Source organism: Meles meles, chromosome 18 (assembly GCF_922984935.1).
Source record: "Meles meles chromosome 18, mMelMel3.1 paternal haplotype, whole genome shotgun sequence".
In the NCBI taxonomy this organism is placed as follows: domain Eukaryota; kingdom Metazoa; phylum Chordata; class Mammalia; order Carnivora; family Mustelidae; genus Meles; species Meles meles.
The window spans coordinates 29,047,711-29,068,019 of record NC_060083.1 but is presented as its reverse complement, the minus strand read 5'-3'; the positions used below and the strand labels follow the sequence as shown (position 1 = coordinate 29,068,019).

The window sequence follows — 20,309 nt, the reverse complement described above, 5'->3', positions numbered from 1 at the left end:
ACTAAAGGAGAAAGTAACAACCAATAAGGTATCCATGCATTTACAGACAGCAATGCAGCCTCTTGCTTCAAACATTTCATATGTATGTAAGTATATATGTCTCAATCTGAGAGGGTTAAGATAAAACAAGAAATATAATACAGAAACTAGACAATCAAAATAAAATGTCACATTATCACAGGAGCTGTATAATAGCAGCCACAGCTGCTATTTCCTTATATAGAAACAATTCAGATGCTGACCAGTTTAAAAAAAAAATTGAGGCTTTCAAATAATTGAGAACTGAATCTTTTATAGACACACTTGCTTATACTCAAGCCATAACAGTCATATTCTGAGTAGCAAAAATGCTCAGAGCTGAACAGTAAATAACTAAGATGAATTGCAAGCAGTTGAATGAAATCTCCACCATCTTCTATGAAAGATTTTGCAAACCAATTTTGTGAGTGGTTGCTGAGTTATGAACCCTCCATTTAATTCAAATATTTAAACAGGTACAAAGCATTTATAAAATGTTGCAGAAATGATGACACATTGAAAAATACATCTGCCACATAATCAACAGAGGAGTCCACTGTATAGACTCTGCTTCACAATCTATGTCAAATGTGTCATATTTTTCTTGCCTCATTCATTCAACTAATATTTATTTCTATACCAGACACAGAATCATTATTTCCTAGCTAACCATCTTTTAGGTTAGAATTTAGAACTGACTTCCTTTGAAGAACTTTCCCCAGTAGTCGAAAAAAGGTAATATTCATCTCCTGCCATTCTGTCCTTACTCCACAAAGGATTTTCCTTCCTTGTTTTTAAGTCTCTATCACACCAGCAGATTCCATGAGTAGGGAATGGCACTTGTTAACTCAATCACCAAGCCTGAGTCAGTCAATGTGAATGGCATCTCCAGTCAAAGAGTTAGCTTCCAAAGTGTTTTGCCAGATGAAATTACACAAGCATAAACCTTTGGATAACAGGCTCTTAAACATTCTAGTGCCATGAACATTTTTAGCAATATGGTGAAGCCTAGGAACATCTTTCTCAGAATAATTTATTTTTAAGACAAAATAAAACACTTGTGATTTTAAAAACTGCCATACAGAGTATGCATTTTTTGATATATATTAAAATATAGAGTCTACCATAATTTTGAACCATAAGCCGTACTGAGAGAATTATATAAATAAGATAGAAATGATGTTAAAAACATGTTATTTTTATTGCTCATACTCATAGGTACAGCTAATATTTCATTGGTTTATTTTACATATTCATAACTGAAGGAAATTTTCATCAGTGATTAGAAAAAATTAAAGATGTAGGTTTTTTCTTAAGTTCACATACTCTCTGAATTTTATCCGTGGACCTTCCAGATCCTAGACCTTCAAAAAGCCTCGTTTGAGATTCAAGAAAAAAATAAAAGAGATCTTAAAACTCATGAAATAGGGGCGCCTGGGTGGCTCAGTGGATTAGGCCGCTGCCTTCGGCTCGGGTCATGATCTCGGGGTCCTGGGATTGGGCCCCGCGTCGGGCTCTCTGCTCCGCGGGGGGAGCCTGCTTCCTCCTCTCTCTCTGCCTGCCTCTCTGCCTACTTGTGATCTCTCTCTCTCTGTCAAATAAATAAATAAAATCTTAAAAAAAAAAAACTCATGAAATAGTTCTGATAAAACGATCCCCCTACAAGAAATTACAAAATTCAATGTAAGATTGACTTAAGAATCCAAGAGCAGAAGAATGCCAATTTATATGTTTTAAAGAGGTTATATATACACCAAAGGAATGATCTATAAAAGAAATAATTGATAAGCTGGACTTCATTAAAATTAAATAAGTCTGATCTTCAAAAACACTTTCAAGAGAATAAGAAGACAAACCAAAGACCGCAAGAAAATATTTACAAAACACATATTGAATATAAGACTGTTATCCAAAATATACAAAGAAATCTTAAAAGTCAACAATTTAAAAATGAACAACCAAATTAAAAATGGACAAAAGATATGAACAGATACCTCATCAAAGAAGATACAAAAATGGCAAATAAACTATGGTATGTCCACACAAATGAATGCTATTCATCACTAGAAAGAAATGAGCAATGAAGGCATGAAAAGACATGGAGGAGATTTAAACACATATTAGTAAATGAAGGAAGCCAACCTGAAATGACTATATACAGTAAGATTTCAACTATGTGACATTCTGGAAAAACCAAAACTATGGAAACAGTAAAAGGATCACTGGTTGTGAAGGGTTAAGGGAGGGAGTGATGAACAAGTACAAGGGGATATTTTGGGCAGTGAAACTATTCTGTACCATACTATTATATGTTTGCCAAAATTGATAGAATGCACAACACCAAGAGGGAACCCTAATGTAAAGTGGAGCCCAGAGGTTAGGTAGGAAAACAAATATTTAAAGAAATGATTACTCCAAGATAAGTCATATCATAGAATTATACAACTAGCGCATTAGGAACACAAAAAAAGCAGTTATAAATATAAAAATTCTTAATCGTACCATAAAAACACAAACTTGGGAGTTCAAATAGAAATCAAGTAAAAATGTACAACAAAATTATGAAATCACAGAAAACTATAGTTAGACAATGATAGAGATAACTAAAACATTCTTTAGGTTATATAGGATGTTCTTATTTTAATAGAAAGCCACAGGCAGGAAAAAACACAGCTTCCAATGTCTGAAGCACTCTGACTATGGTTATATGAAATATACATTAATACAAAGGAGATCTGACATAACAGATGGACTATCAAAATGAGTCATACTGGTTATTCCAAGTAGAGTGCTGTAAGTGACATAACTTCCAGATTGTTTCTTCAAATTTAACTTCATTCCCATAACATTCGGAGCATTTCCATAAATCTTTGTCTTGATTAATTAAATCAATCCTACTGATCAACAATCACTGGAAAATCTTTCTCTCTATCAAAAATGACTTATTAAGATATTAGAAGGGAGATTATTCAAAATACTCTATATTATCCTCTTACCATCATTCTTTATTTGAAAAGATGAAAAGGGAAAAAAGATGGGTCTTTCCATCAATTTTAACTAATAGGATCATTTCTACAGAATAAGATAAAAATGACAATCTCCTTAGATCCATCAACTGAAGGGATAAGATCAGAAAAGACTGTAAGTTTATGAAGATTATTTCAGCTCTGAAAGCAAAAGAGCAATTTTACCTTTTATTTAAAAACAAAGCATTTTAAAAATAGCTCCACCAGAGTGGAACTATACCACTCTAAGTATTAAATCAATTCCTAACCATGAAAATTGGTAAAGAGAAAGAATTAAGTGTGTATCTTAGCCTTCTCATACAAGAGAACTATGGTTCATTTCTGGCTGATGAGAAAAAACTGTTTTTTTAAATAGAAGAACAGCAGTTAATCATGCAGAAAACATGACAGAATTAGAAAAACCACCATTCTACAGCCTTCCACTTAACAACACTATTAAGTAAAAAGTTGTTTCAGAAATGAAGCCAAAATACCACTCTATAGATTACTTGCTAATCTCCACAAGAAAAACTTACTCCAATATGTAGATATTTTGATGAGCTACTAACATATCCATGTGATCAAACACAGTACCACATTACACATTTTGCAGGACACATTTTTGAGACAATTGGGAAATTTTCAATTATGGTTTGGATATCAGATACTTTTTGTGTTAACTTTTTGAACTATAATATCTGGTTACATGGGAAAAGGCCCTTATTCTTAGGAAATATATGATTAATTTGTAGTCTGGTGAAATGTCATCATCAAATATGTAACTTAAATTCAAATGATTCGACAAAATACAACATGCCTATGTATATGTATTACACATACCATGGGTGTACAAGTATATACATATATATATAATACATTTGAAATGTGAACACCTACTTAATCAAGGTGGTGATAAAGCATCATTACTATACCATCTTTTAAATCTATTTTTATGTTTGAAACCTTATATAACAAAAGGTTTGGTGAAAGAAAATGAATAGTAGGGCATTCCGTATACTATACCATCTCTCCTTAACAAATGCCTTAAGAACAAGCAGAAAAATAGAAACTACTACCAAAAAGTAGGGGAAAATACACCTAGTTTATAATATGCTACAAAATGAAAAAGAAACGCAGTTACAAAGAAAGTGTCACTTACATGCATTAATATGTAGTCTGGAATATTGAAGTTCTCGGCTTAAACATAATATAGAAATTAACTCAACACCACTGTTTATAATCTTCTTGAGAACAAAACTAATGCTTAGAGGATTTCTAAATTTTTACTTTAAATTACTTCATTCAAGAACCACCTACTGAACACTAGTTACTTTTCTGATATACACTGACCCATATAATAAAAGTCAGAGTCCATAATTCATATTTTCCATTTCTAAAAACAAACAAACAAAACTGGTTGAAAAACCCATGATATAAATGCCAAAAAAACAAAAAAACAAAAAACCCCAAACACATACCACTTGTATTAAATGCCATACAGCACACTGGTTTTTCATGAGCAGGAAAGTGGGCCACAATACCATCACTGTCAGAATCCTCGCTCACAAGCACCTTTACAGAAAGAAAGAAAGCAAATGGAAGTTAAGCTTTACTCACCACTGAGCCTGAGGCATATACAGCTACATTACAATACCCCTGACAAAATAACATGCTTCCACTATATTGGAAGATTATTCTTGTCACTATAAGGTGAGAATGTCACTTTAGGAATGAGGAAAAGATATAATATGCCCCTGCAGATCAATCATATAAACTCTAGAAAGTTGACCGGCTTTACTGTAAATGACAGAGACAATAATTTATTGAAGTAGAGGTTTAGAAAAAAATAAAAAGCATAAAATCAGCCATGTAGAGCTTCCTCCAAAGAACACACAGTTCTTATTGTGTTATGGCCTGCTGGAAAATGCTTGCTTATGACTAGATTATCATCGGGTCATGATATTCAGTCATAAATAATTTAATCAATAAATATTTTTTAAAGAGTTTATTTACTTTTTGTGAAGGAGAGTGAACGAGCATGGGCATAAGCAAGGGGAGCAGCAGGCAGAGGGAGAAAGAGGACCCTGATGAGCAAGGATGCGGGACTTGATCTCAGGGTCCTGGGATCATGACCTAAACTGAAGGCAGATGCTTAACTGACTAAGCCACCCAACGTGTCCCTAAATAATTTAATCTAAAGTACACCAGGAACTAATCCTACACTGGCAATGTAAATTTTTCTGTTAGTGTGAAAAGTTTTACAAAGGTGTAATTCACATACCATAAAGTTGCCTGTTTTATGTTTATAATTCAATGATTTTATACAATACTGTAACCATTACAACAATCCATTACACAGAAGTATCTGATTTGTCATCCTTTCCTATCTTAATGCTTTAATTTTCTTGCCTTATTGCTCTGACTCGAACCTGCAATTCAGTGAAGCCACAGGCTTGTCAATTTTTTTATGCATGGATCATTACTGCCATCTTAACAATATTTGAGTGTTCAGTTCAATATATTAAGTATAGTCACACTGTTGTGTAACAGATTTCTAGAACTTTTTCATCTCGCAACACTGAAACTCTACACCCACTAAACACTGATCCTTCTTTCTCCCTTCCCAGCCCTTGCTAACCACCTTTCTATTCTCTGTTTCTATATTTTGAGTATTTTAGAGAGTCAAAATAATGGAAAGAATAGAGCATTTGCACTTTTATGACTGGCTTATTTCCCTTAGCAAAATGTCCTCAAGGCTTGTCCATGTTGTAACATGTCACAAGATTTCCTATTTTTAAGGCTGTATAATATTATATAGTATGTATACATCACATTTTCCTTTACCCACTCAGCCAGAGATAGATATATGGATTGCTTCCACATCCTGGTTACCATGAATACGCTGCAATGAATGTGGGTGTGTAAATATCTCTTTAAGATCCTACTTTGAATTCTTTTGCGTGTAAACCCAGAGGCCAGATTATTGAATCATATGATAATTCTATTTTTATCTTTTGAGGATCAATTTTGTTAATCTTTTCAAAGGACCAATTTTGGACTTTCCCCAATATTGCAGTTTGCTATTTTGTTGACTTCTATTCATAACTTTAATATTTTATTTGTTTTGCTTGGTTATAATTTGCTCTTCTTTTTCATATTAGAAAAAGGGAAAAGCAAAGACTATTAGTTTCAGACCATTTTTCTTTCCTACTATAAGCATAAAGCTAAATATTTCCTCTATACAAAGGAAGAGCTGCACTTCATAAATTCTGATATGTTCAGTTTTTATTTTCATTCCATTCAAAATATTTTCTAATTTCCTTGAGATTCCTTCTCTGACCCATGAGTTATTTATAGGTAGGTGTGTTGTTTTATTTCCAAATATTGGGAGATTTCCATAATTTCATTCTGTTATTGATTTCCATAGTTCACAGGGAACACACTTTGCATGATTTTAATCCTTTTAAAGCTATTTAGATTTGTTTTATGGCCAATTGTAAGGTCTATCTTGGAAAGCATTCCAGATGTTCTTGAAAAGAATGCAAATTCTACAGGTTTGGGGGAAGGAATGTCACACTGTGCTGGTTGATAGTGTTAATCGAGTCTTATAAATCTTCACATATTTTGTCTAGTTTTTCCTATCAATTATGACAGCAAAGTATTTAAATCTCAAGCTGTAAAGTTAGCTATAATTTCTCCTTTCAGTCTGTTGGATTTTGCTCAATGTTTGTTGGGCTATGCTGTAGGTGTCCACACATTAATATTTATTTTATCTACTTATTACATTGACCCTCTTGTTACTATGAAAGATCTTTCTCTCTGGCAATATTTCTTGACTTTCTATTCTGTCTGATATTAATATAGCCACTCCAGTCCTATCATGGTTATTGTTTGCATGGTACATTTCTTCAATCCTTTTACTTCAGCAATTATGTCTTGGAATCTGAATGATCTGGCCTGATAATCATTGTCTTTTAACTTGAGTCCATTTATAGTTAATATAACTATGTACATAATTGGATTTAGGTCTGCCATTTTGCTGATTATTTTGTCTCAGGTGTTTGTTGTACCTCTGATCCTCTTGTGTTAATTATTTTTTAAAGTCACCATTTGAATTCCTCCATTAATTTTTTGGAGTAATTTTTAGTGGTTGCTGTATAGGTTAAAAGGTACTACATAGATTATAAGACTGTCCATTAATTATAAACTTAATTGCAATAAACATAGCTCCTTGTTCCAGTACAGTTGCATTTCCTCCCCATTCTTTTGTGCTACTGTTGTTATATGTATTATCAACTGAGAAACATGTTATAATTATTCCCTAAAACAACTGTCCACTTTTTAAAGAAATTAAAGGAAAAGAAAGATATTTATATATTTTGTTTCCTCAAATGTTTTTCTGCTCCTTTCTCACCTCTCTTTCTGAGATCCCAATTACACATATATATTGGTACATTTGATGCTGTCCTAGAGGTCTCTGAGGCTCTACTTATATTTCACTAACATTTTTCCTCTCTGTTCTTTACATTGGCCCCAATCTCAGGCTAGCAGGGCTACACATTATCCCTTATGCATCACCTACCAAGTTTACTACTTCTAATGAAAATAATCCAAATCAAGTAAATCACCTGGTTAGAAGGGAAATGGCTTGTTCACCTGGCCCACTTTACTCTGATAAAACTGTCACACTCACCAAGCTCCAGGCAGATGTGAATAAGATGAGTCTCAGGCAAAAAGGCCATTATCTCCTATCACTGTTATCCAAATTCTAAAATCTTTACATGTTTATCATTACATTCTTTTTTGGTCTATATCCAGAGTCCCCAGATAGCAATTTTTGAAAGTTCTTTCAAGTAATGTACTTATTTTCTAGGGAGAAGATTTGCTTACCTCTTCACCATAACTGATAGTCATTCCCCAATCACAGTAAATTTATACATTCAAGCCACCATTTAATACATTTTAACACTGTATAAATTTAATCCTTAGTAAATTTATACAACTGGGTAACCACTACCACATTCTAGATTTAGAATTCTTCCATCACCCCAAAAATGTCTTCATATTAACTCTACAGTAGATCTCTAACTTTAAGCCCCAGGCAATCCCTATGTACATTTTATTTCTTTTGTCTTTTCTAAAATTTTTGAAAATTTTTCATATAGACAGAATCATGCAGGTGGCTCAGCCAGTTAAGCGTCTGCCTTCGACTCAGGTCATGATCCCAGGGTCCTGGGATGGAGTCCCGTATCAAGCTCCCTGCAGAGCAGGGAGCCTACTTCTCCCTCTGCCTGCAACTCCCCCTGCTTATGCTCTCTCCCTCTGACAAATAAATAAGATCTTAAAAAAAAAAAAAAATCATGCAAGTTGTCTTCTATTTTCTTTCACTTTCATTCTTTTCTTTCACTATAATTTTTATAGTTCAACCATGTTGTTTCAGGTATTCATTTCTTTATATTGCTAAGTTGCATTCCACTGTATGGAGGTATCACAACACGTGGGTTCACCCACCAATTCTTGGCAATTTGGATTATTTCTAGTTAGTTACTATGATGCATAGTCTGTTATGAATATCTATGTATACATATTTTTCTGAACATGCTTTTATTTCTCTTGGAGAGATATCTAGAGTGAATTTCCTCAGTGATATGATAAACATATGTTGAACTTTTAACAAACTGTTTTCCAAAATAGCTACATCATTTTATATTTCCACCAGTAAAGTATGAGGTTTCCAATTTCTCCACGTCCTTTCCAACACTTTGTATTGTACATCTTTTTAATTATGGGCAATCTACTAGAGGCAGAAATCAGAATGATGATCACCAGGGACTGTGGGGACAGGGGGTTGGGGAGTTACAGTACAATGAATCCAGATGATGAAAAAGTTCTAGAAATGGAGAAGAGTGATAGTTGTATAACACTATGAATATACTTATGCCACTGAAGTGTAAACTTAAAAGTAGCTAAATGTCAAATTTTTTTTTTTAAAGATTTTATTTTATTTATTTGACAGAGAGAGATCACAAGTAGATAGAGAGGCAGGCAGAGAGAGAGAGAGAGAGGGAAGCAGGCTCCCTGCTGAGCAGAGAGCCCGATGCGGGACTCGATCCCAGGACCCCGAGATCATGACCTGAGCCAAAGGCAGCGGCTTAACCCACTGAGCCACCCAGGCGCCCCGCTAAATGTCAAATTTTATGTTATGCATATTTTACCACAATTGATGGGAAAACATGCCTTGTAAGTTATTTTTCTAATCTTTCTTCTTGGTTTTTCCACTGACTTTCTTTTTTTATTATTAACATATAATGTATTATTTATTTCAGGGATACAGGGCCTGTGATTCATCAATCTTACACACATTAAGTGAGAAAAATAAGAAAAGGAAAATAAGTCTTATGGGAGTAGTCTTTGGCAAAGTGTGTTACACCAAGTTTATTAAATATACTAAAGGTTTGCTCTGGGTATATGGTATATTCACATAATTGTAGAATCATCACCACAACCAAATTTAGAACATTTTCATCACCAAAAGAAACCTCATAATATTAACAGTTGCCTCATATTTCCCCCATTTCTTCTACCAGCCCTGGGCAACTATAACCTACTTTATTGATTTGCTCCTTCTGAACATTTCATTTATATAAATGGAGTCATACAACATATACTCTTTTGTGACTGGCTTCTTTCACAAAGCACATTATTTTCAAGACTCATCCACATTGGAACATGAACAGTACTTCATTTCTTTTTATTGCTGAAGAATATCACATTGTATGTATATATCACGTTATTTATCCATCTACCAATCAGTTGATGTATATACACCAAGGTTGCTCCTACTTTTTAGGCATTACAAATAATGCTGCTATGAACATACATGGACATGTATTTCGTTTCTTTTGGGTATATCTGGAAGACAAACTGCTAAGTCCTATGGTAACTCTTTTCCAAAGCACCTAGACAAATTTGCATTCGCAGCAGCAGTGTATGAGGGCTCTCATTTCTGCTTATCTCATCCTTGCCACAAACAGAGCTCCCCCTGCTTCTCCCAGCCAATAGCAGGGACCCACTGGGACCCATGGATTCCGGGCCCCAACAGGCTTGAGAATAATGTGGAACCCAGGTCAACCTGTGGCCCCTTCAACCTCTGGCCTTCAGGTTTATTTCCCAGTTTGGTGGGGGCAAAGAGGAGGGAAGTAGGAATGGTTGTGTGGGTGCAGAACAGCTGTAAGTGTATCCGTTGTTTACCCTCCTGATCACATGGCTGACTAGGAGCTATGGCCGGCAGTCGCTGCCCAGCATCACAGGAGAGCACTATACTATGTATCACTGAACTAGGGACATTCAAAAGTCCCAAAATTCAAAGTACAGTATCTACTGAATTTATAAAGGATTTTCATTTCATCAAAAAGTTGAAAAATCATTAAGTCAAGATATTTTAAGTCAGGGAAATTTTGTAGGTTTTATTTTTTTTTTCTGTGAAATATTTGTCTTTGCCCATTTCACTATTTTAACTCAATTTTACAAGATTCCCTTTCATGTATTATAACCCTACATCTTCCTCTCCAACACAATTAGTAGTGAGTCCTCTATTTAATGGTACCAATACAGAAGCCGTTTAGTAAAAAGGCACATTAATCTTGAGGCACAGCAAAGCCTCATACCACTATATACAATTCTTTGTATTGAACCTCATGAGCTTCACAAATATAACAACCAGATACTTTTGGAAGGATTCTTTCCATTGCATTATCACCTTACCTAAAACATCAAATTAATAATAGAAAAGATATCCCAAAACAATTGTCCTAAGACATGCACCTTTTACTCACCAGTTAACTCAGCAGGCTGAACTTAAGTATATGTAATAACAACTTGACTATATTAAAATTAATCAAAGCACTTTAACTGATATAAGGTGGATAAACCTTTATCATGTGAACAAAAAGATAGACAAAACACTTCAGGAGCCACTAAATTATTATGAATAACACTTGTACCCAGGGAAAGAAACAGCTCAAGTTTATGTCATCATTCTGGAGGATTTTTCTCTGATTAAAGACTTTGCCACACTGCTAACTTCAATTACATAAATGTGTAAAGGCATATGATACCACTTAGCTTATCTAGCCACAAAATGCTTTTAAATAAAACAAGTAACACAGATTTAAAAATGGACACGAAGTCCATCAAATCCACTCCTCCTTAATGCAGTTACCACACAATGATCCCATCAACATAAAATCAAACTAATCAATTTAGCATTAGAAAGATGGTGAATCAAATTTTATACACTACCACTGTAAACATGAAAATATCTTTATTAAAGGCTCATTGAATTTAAACAGCAAAAGTGAACATAATGCTAGTTTCAGCTCCTGAGATATATATGGAAAAGGAAAACATTACAGCTAGGGTCAAACATCAGTTGGAAAGGGCTAAAAGTGATAAATCTATGACAATAACCCCTTAAGTCTTTTTAATACAATGCAGCATAACCTAAAAACAGCCCTGTACTCCAACTGAACTATGTATCAGAGACAAAAATGTCTTCTTGACAAAAAACAGATTCCCATTAATAAAAGAAAGGAGGATAGTATTATACTCAGGAAATCTTGTTGCTTTAAAAAATATTTGTAATTCTCTCAAAATGCACATAGCAACTTGCCATTTATTGAACATCAACTTATTTCCTGCTTTATAATAGAATTTTAAAATAAATTAAAATTTCAGAATGTTATAAGTGGGAATGAAAACAGATTATCATCTCAACAAATAAGAGAGAAGATAACATGTTTAAGATTGGGCAACACTTAACTTCTTTTTCACTTTTAAAAGCTAACACTTCTGTAATTCTTATTTCCTAATGAAGTACTTTACTTGTTTCAAGTGTCAACAATTCCTTTATCAAGGAAAAATGAATTTTGCAATTCCACAACCTCCAGTTCATTTCCATATTCCAAATCTGAGAATTCCATTATAAACTAATAAAAAGTTAATAAAAAATGGGAGGGGGCTGTGGGGGAACCACATTTGATAACATGAGGCCTAACGCTAAGCTTTTTAATATCATTACTTCAAGATTTTCTTTTTACGTTCCTACACTTAAATATAATAAAACAAATTGAATTATACCTCTATTTCATGAAAAATAATCAGATAACATTTTCTACTTCTAAATGACCACAAATCTGTCTGTCAACAAATGCTAGACGCTTAACAGACTTACTTATTAGACTCACCAAACTAGACAATGTTGACTGTTACTATGCATTAAATGTGGGTGGCCTTGGAAGTAAATTAATTAAGAACTAAAGGACAAAAGAAAACATTTTTTACTTTAACACTCATAAAACACTAAGGGTTTAAATATTTAATTCCAATTGAGAAAGAAAATTAACATCTGTCTGTGTCTATCAACTTGAGCTAATTATCACAATTTTTAAAAATTTCATTACAGTCAACTGAAAAGTTTACTAGCACTTCATTAAAAAGAGTTTTAAACAAGATTTGGTGAACCGCAAAGTTAACATGGGAGAGGTGGATTATCATTCCGATTTCAAATAAAATCAACAGCTAAATTGAATAACCCAGAATTTCAAAGATTTTTTTGTCTTTTAATTGCAGTAGAGTCCACGTGCTTTTGAAATGCCATTTGATCTTACTATAAGAACTAGTACATGAGTAGTGGTCAAAGGTAATCTTTTATCAGATACAGAACCATGTATACTGGAAGGAGATTTTCTAAAAAGAACATGCAAAATTTAGGGTTAATACTTTAAAGATTCACGTAGCTTCCAGACATTATGTTCTGAAAACAGAAATATATATTATAGAAAAATTAAAATAATTTCTATTTCACAAATGTTGCTCTACTATCCTATTCTAACAATCAACTTTAGATTGGATTTTTGGTAGCAATAATCACAAACTACTGGAATTTTAAGATTTTCTTCCTTTCAGAAATGTATTTTAAAATTCAAGACTATTAATGAAAAGAAAATAACTTATGGGTACGTGGGGGGAGAAAACAAAATCCAATGGGTTTCTCACCAGCAAGATTTACATTGTCACATATTTTTCCATGTTTATAATCACTCCTTCCAAATGTTCCTGCATTATCTGAAGATATAGGATTTGGTAAGATGCATTACCATGTATGTATTTTAATATACACTTTGAGATATTTGTCCATTTTTCATATTTATAAATAAGTGTAATAAAATTTGATATTATTTATATTACTGTCACTTGTAACCATCATAATTAGTCAATAATTTTTTAAATTCCCTCCAAAATGTGGAAGGTCATATTGATTGCTTCTATGAGCAAGCCTCTACCTTAAAAATCAATTATTAAAGGATGCCTGGGTGGTTCAGTTGATTAGGCATCTGCTTTAAGCTCAGGTCATAATCTCAAGATTCTGGGATTGAGCCCCACATCAGGCTTCCTGCTCATGGGGGCATCTGCTTTGCCCTCTCACTTGGCCCCTCCCCCCCAACTCAAGTACTCTCTCTCTCTCTCAAATAAAGAAAAATCTTTTAAAAATCAGTTATTAATCTTCTGATTTAGATTACAACAAGCATCATTTAAAAAAAAGTATTACAAACACAAGAGTATAAAGAGGTATGTAACTATATATTTGTGAAACAAATGTCCTAATGAAGAGATAACAAGAACTCCTTAGAACATCAATTTTACCTTCAGGTTCAAAACATTAATAATGTTTGAAATAAGAGATTTTAACATATTACACATCAGTTCTTGAAAAAAAAATTCTAACCTGAAATAACCTCAATTTCTAGAATTCCAAATTAAGAATCTCCAAGGCCAAGTGCATCTAACTGTTCCTGATCACAAATGACATTTTTAGTCACCCCATCCTTTGCAGAAAAAGGACATTACCTGCATCAAAAGTTCTTACCTGGCCCTCTCCAACTGTTTCAGTGTCAATTACTGTGATGATGCCTGGAACCAAAGGACTCCGCCTTGAATTACTATGGAGGGCAACATCGTCTTCTGTCACACCTGAAGGCAGTGTGCCTGTCAGCTGAGTCACTACTTTCCCGACCATTGTCAAACCAGTTTTCAATGTCTATAAAATGAAATGTAAAATATATGACTTCACATCAGTATTTGGATTCTAAACAGAAATATGCATTTTGTTAATTCTTCTATCTTTTAACTTCCTTATTCTCTTACAAGCCTATATTTAGCAGTGAATTGTCATAGAAATTCAGTCTGACTTTTCATATGATCTTAAATTTTCGTTAGAAAATCAGTATTAATTTAAGTGAATGCTTTCAGTAGAATCCCCAAAGTCAGTATAGTGAAAATAAAGCCATACATAAATACCTAAAAAGCTTTATTTTGCATGAAGGAACAATTATATTTTTATATAAAAAAAAATCTTCTCTCCCTTCTTCTTAATACATATAACAATGTCAAGATTTCATTCTTTCTGATGGCTGAGTAATATCCCATTGTTTTTATATACCATATCTTTATCCATTCATCAGTCAATGGACATTTGGACTCTTTCCATAATTTAGCTATTGTTGACAGTGCTGCTACAAACACTGGGGTGCATGTGTCCCGTCAAGTAGCATTTTTGTATCCTTTGGGTGAAAACCTAGTAGAGTAATTGCTGAATCATAGGGTAGTTCTATTTTTAACTTTTTGAAGAACCTCCATACTGTTTTTTAAGTGACTGTACCAGTTCATATTCCCACCAATAGTCTCTGAGGGTTCCCCTTTCTCTGCATCTTCACTAACATGTTGTTATTTTTTGAAATACAAATCTAATTTTAAATCTATTTTTTAGCATGAAAATGAATGACCAATGGTAGAATTCCATTTGACCAATGGTAGAATGAAAAAGACTATGCTTTCAAAGTAAATTTATAATATGCTATTATGTAATATTGTACATCAAGATCAGGCATGTAGATACCTATTCCTATGCCACAGCCACACATCACAGGTAGGCCAGACAAGAGCCCCACATAACTCCCATGCCAGAGCCACAGCCCTACCACAGTAGGTGGGCAGACACATGCAGCTCACACAGGAGACACCCCTTGAGTCCCTAGGAGAGATAAGTGCTTCTGAGCCTCACAAGCTATGGCCCATAAAAGCCACTCCTTCAAGACTATTAGAAGTAGTTGATTTGTCTAATAATAGAAACAAACACAGAAAGCCAAAATGAGAAGAAAGAGGAATATGTTCCAAAGAAAAAGACAAAACCTCAGAAAAAGACCTTAATAAAATGAGATAAGCAACAGAGTTCAAAATAATGGTCATAAAGATGCTCATCAAGTTCAGAAGAATGAATGAACACAGTGCAAACTTCAACAAAAATAAGAGAAAATATTAAAAAGTATCAAACAGAAGCTACAGAGCTAAAAATATAAAAACTGAACTGAAAAATACACTAGAGGAGTTCAACAGAAGACTAAATGAAGCAGACCAGTGAGATAGAAGGCAAAACAATGAAACTCACTCAAAGGAGCAAAAAGAAAAAAGGATTTAAAAAACGAAAACTCTAGGAGAACTTCAAGCAGAACAACATTCACAATACAGGGTCCCCAGAGGAGAAGAGAGAAAGGGCCAGAAAAATTATTTCTTAAAAAATAGCTAAAAATATCCCTAATCTGGGGAAGGAAACAAGCATAATGGTGGGAATCCCAGAGTGTTCTAAATAAGATAAAGCCAAAGAGGTCCACACCAAGATACATTATAATTAAAATGTTAAAAGTTAAAGAGAGAATTTTAAAAGCATCAGAGAAATACATACAAGGAAACTATCTAAAGCTATCAAGATTTTTCAACAGAAACTTTGCAGTCCAAAGGGAATGGCATGCCATATTCAAAGTGCTAAAAGGAAAAAACTTCCAACCAAGAATTCTCTACCCAGCAAAGTTATCACTCAGAATTGAAGGGGAAATAAGAGTTTTCCAGATGAGCAAAAACTAAAGGAGTTTATCATTGCTAAAATGGCCTTATAAGAAATGTTAAAGGAACTTCTTTAAGCTGAAAAGAAATATTTAATATTTAATATTAAGGAAACTCACGAAAGTTTCCTCAAACTCTCATTGGAAAAGATAAATATATAGTACAGACAGTGGGTCAATCAATTATAAAGCAAGTTCGAAGGCTAAAAGACAATAGTAGTAAAATTAATTAAAACTACAATCAGTTAAGGGATGCATAAAATAAAAGATGTAAAATGTGACATCAACATTACCCTGATACTAAATCCAGAGACGGACACTATAAGAAAGTGATATATCCCAATATCCCTGATGAGCATATATGCAAAAATCCTTAACAAAGTATTAGCAAACCAAATTCAAAAACACTTTAAGGGGCACCTGGGTGGCTCAGTGGGTTGAAGCCTCTGCCTTCGGCTCAGGTCATGATCCCAGGGTCCTGGGATTGAGCCCCGCATCAGGCTCTCTGCTCAGCGGGGAGCCTGCTTCCCCCCCGCTCTCTCTGCCTGCCTCTCTGCCTACTTGTGATCTCTGTCAAATAAATAAATAAAATCTTTTAAAAAAAACCACATTAAAAGGACCATACACCATGATCAAGTAGGATTTATTCCAGAGACGCTAAGAAGGTTCAACATCCACAAATCAATGTGGTACACTATGTTAAGTCAGACAGAGAAAGACAAATACCCTTTGATTTCAAACTATACTACAAACTTATAGTAATCAAAGCAGTATGATATCAGCATAAAAAAGATACACATATCTGTGGAACAAAATCGATAGCTGAGAAATAATTCCTCAAGTATACAATTAATTTATAACAAAGAAGCCAAGAACACACCATGGAGGAAGGGCTGTCTCTTCAATAAATGGTTCTAGGAAAACTGGACAGTTATGCAATAGAATGAAACTAGACCACTTTCTTATACATAAAAATTAACTCAAAATGAATTAAATAACTGAATGTAAGACCTGAAACCACAAAATTCCTGGAAGAAAACATAGGCAATAAGCTCATTAACATCAGTCTTAGAGATGTGCTTGTAGATCTGACTCCAAAGGCAAGGGAAACAAAAGCGCAAAAAAAAAAAAAAAAAGGGACTCTATCAAACTGAAAAGCTTCTGCACAGCACAGGAAACCATCATCAAAATAAAAAGGCTTAATGGAAGAAGACATTTGCAGATTACATATCTGATACAAGGTTAATATCCAAAATATATAAAGAATTCACACAACTCAATAACAAAAAATAAAAATAAAAAATAAAAAATGAGTAGAGGATCTGAATAAACATTTTTCTGAAAAAGATATACAGATGGCCAAAAGATGTGAAAAGATGTTCAATATCACTAATCAGCAGGGAAATGCAAATTAAAACCACAATGAATTATCATTTCACACCTGTTACAATGGCTATTATATTAAAAAAAAAAAAAAAAGACAAGAAATCACAAGTGCTGGAGAGAATGTGGAGAAAAGGGAACCCTTGTTAGCTGTCAGTAGGAATGCAAACTTGTGCAGCCACTATAGAAAACAGTATGGAGATTCCTCAAAAAGTTAAGAATAGATCTACCATATGATCCAGCTATTCTACTTCTGGGTATTTATTCAAAGAATATGAAAACACAAATTCAAAAATTATATACACCTATGTTCAATGGAGCATTATGTTCAATAGCCAAGACATGGAAACAATGTAAGTGTTCACTGACAGATGAATTAGGATAAAGAGGATGATATATATATACATATATATAGTTATAATATATAGTTATATATTATATATTATATTTATTTTTTAATTTTTAATTAATTTATATATTTATATAAAAATACATTTATATATATATATATAAAGAGGATGTGAGGTATATATATCAGAATATTATTTAGCTACATTGAAGAATAAAATACTGCAATTTGTGACAACATGGATGGACCTTGAGGGTACTAAGCTAAGTGAGATAAGCCAGATGGAGAAAGACAAATACCATTTGATTTCATTTATATGTGGAATCTAAAAAAAACAAACAAAAGAATATAAAAACAAACTTATAGAGAATAGATGGTTACCAGAGGGGAAGGTGATCGGGAGGTGGGCAAAAATGGGTGAAGGCAGTCAATTTGATGGTGATGAACGGCAACTAGACTTTTGGTGGTAATCATTTTGTAGTACATACAGATGTCAAATTATAATGTACACATAAAACTAATATGTTATATATCAATTTTACCTCAATTAAAAGAAAAAAAATTTGGCATGTGGAAATACAGTCTCCATCCAAGATACCAATTACTAGATGAATAAAACATCACAAAAGATTAGCTAAGAAGATTGTTTTTTCTCTGGTAACAGAAAACAATTCACTGTAATGCTTCTAATATACTATTTCAATTAAAGACAACTTAAGATGTTTTATAATTACATTTTAGTTCCATTTCATTCGAGGCAAATAGATAAAACAAACTCGTGAGTTTTTTCTTTTATGTGAATCTTATTATCTGATTACTGCTATTTGCATTAACAAACAGTAATGCTAAAGTAATGCATTTCTGTGGGGGTTTTTTTGGTCCCACAAAGAGAAAAAAACTAAAAGAAAGAGAAAAGCACGTGATTCATATATATCAAAAAAAGATTTAACCAGCAGAATGAAAATAAGTAGATTACATGGACATATCAAGAATTATGTAGGATATACACATTCAGAAATAATTTTTTCCAGGGGCACCTGGGTGGCTCAGTGGGTTAAAGCCTCTGCCTTCAGCTCAGGTCATGATCCCAGGGTCCTGGGATCAAGCCCCGCATCGGGCTCTCTGCTCGGCAGGGAGCCTGCTTCCCTTCCTCTCTCTCTCTCTGCGTGCCTCTCTGCCTACTTGTAATCTCTGTCTATCAAATAAATGAGTAAAAATCTTTAAAAAAAAAAAAGAAAGAAAGAAAGAATTTTTTCCAATTCTCAAATTGTGAGAAAAAAAATTTTTTATATACTGCAAATTAATCTTTAATGAAATGACTCCCTCTTTTTAGAATAATTATGGAGAATTCTGGCATATGCTATAGCTAAATTTTAAAATGAAAATTATTATGTACATGGTATTTCAAATACTGTTTCATAAAAGATAGGCAAAGAAGGTACTTTATAAAGACCTACATGTGATTTAAGCAACAATTAGATTGGAATTAAAATAAGGAAATGTATTTTCCAAGGAAATTTTCCATTAAAACCCCATACAACTAAGACTAGTAATATATGTATTATTTTACTGTAGCTATGTCCTATAGAATCTTTACTGTGCACTTGTCAAGACTCTTAATATAGATTATCTCTACAGATTTCCTCAAACACTTCTTTTCTATAGAGAAGAAAATTGAGGCTACAGAAGTTAAATAAAATGGCAGCTCAAACAGTTAACCAATGACAAAGCCAGAATTCAATACTAGGACTGTCTATCTCTAAAACCTGATTTCAACCGCCATCCAGTACTGCCTTGTATTCTACTCCTGTTACTACTTGTGACCTCACACTTCATGAATTCAGAACACAGACATATACTGGGGCAGGGGGAGTGTGTGGAATGAAGACTATAATAGTGTGTCCTAATAAATACTTAAATAAAATGACCATCAAAGCCATTTGCTGAACTCAAGCAAAAAAATGTAACTCACTGCCGACTGAAACCATGAAAAAGCCACAAATCAATTGTAACTCTTTTGTTTAGCACTAAAAACTCAAACTGCAGTGATTATAAAACACATTAGCATTCCTCAATTATCAGCCAAACATTTGTTTCAATAATTCACAAGCAATGACTTACACAAAGTCTGTTAGAGCATTGTCAAGAAAGCCTCTGAAGGACCAACGAAATCAGGCGCCACTGTGTATTGATGTCAAAGCTGGCCAGGAAGCCTGATTAACCTCTGAGATGCCTCAGCTGCTGTACTTACTCCATCAGGGCTAATGGAGATGCTCCCACTTAAACAGAGGTATCCCTTTATCAAAGGAATTCACCTTTCGGGTTTAAAGTCTGTTTGTATATCCACTCCATTTGCCCTTGAGCCTATTATTTCATGTTTTTATACTAATAAACAGGAATAAAACTAAAAGAACTGGAGCACATGGAAAGTGGGAAGAAGTGTACTAAAGAGACCACGGATAAAAGGAAAAGTCAATGTAAGAGAACTAGGAAAAAACTCCAGAAAGGGGGAAAACAGAGTAGTGTATTTCACAGTCACAGGCTCATTATCACATGAAGAGTTATTGATAATTCTCACACACACACCAAGAAAACTTA

At 33.7% G+C, this 20,309-nt stretch overlaps 1 protein-coding gene across 7 annotated transcripts in view; it reads right to left on the bottom strand.

Moving 5' to 3' along the window:
• The window catches only part of BCAS3 (BCAS3 microtubule associated cell migration factor), a 611,032-nt gene that overhangs the window by 406,029 nt on the left and 184,694 nt on the right, over positions 1-20,309 (bottom strand). For all 7 annotated transcript variants that reach the window (XM_045984131.1, XM_045984134.1, XM_045984132.1 and 4 more), the window contains 2 exons: positions 13,951-14,121; positions 4,502-4,595 (listed from right to left, as the gene is read on the bottom strand). In XM_045984131.1, coding sequence (XP_045840087.1) covers positions 4,502-4,595; positions 13,951-14,121 — 265 coding nt within the window. The remainder of the gene's footprint in view (positions 1-4,501; positions 4,596-13,950; positions 14,122-20,309) is intronic.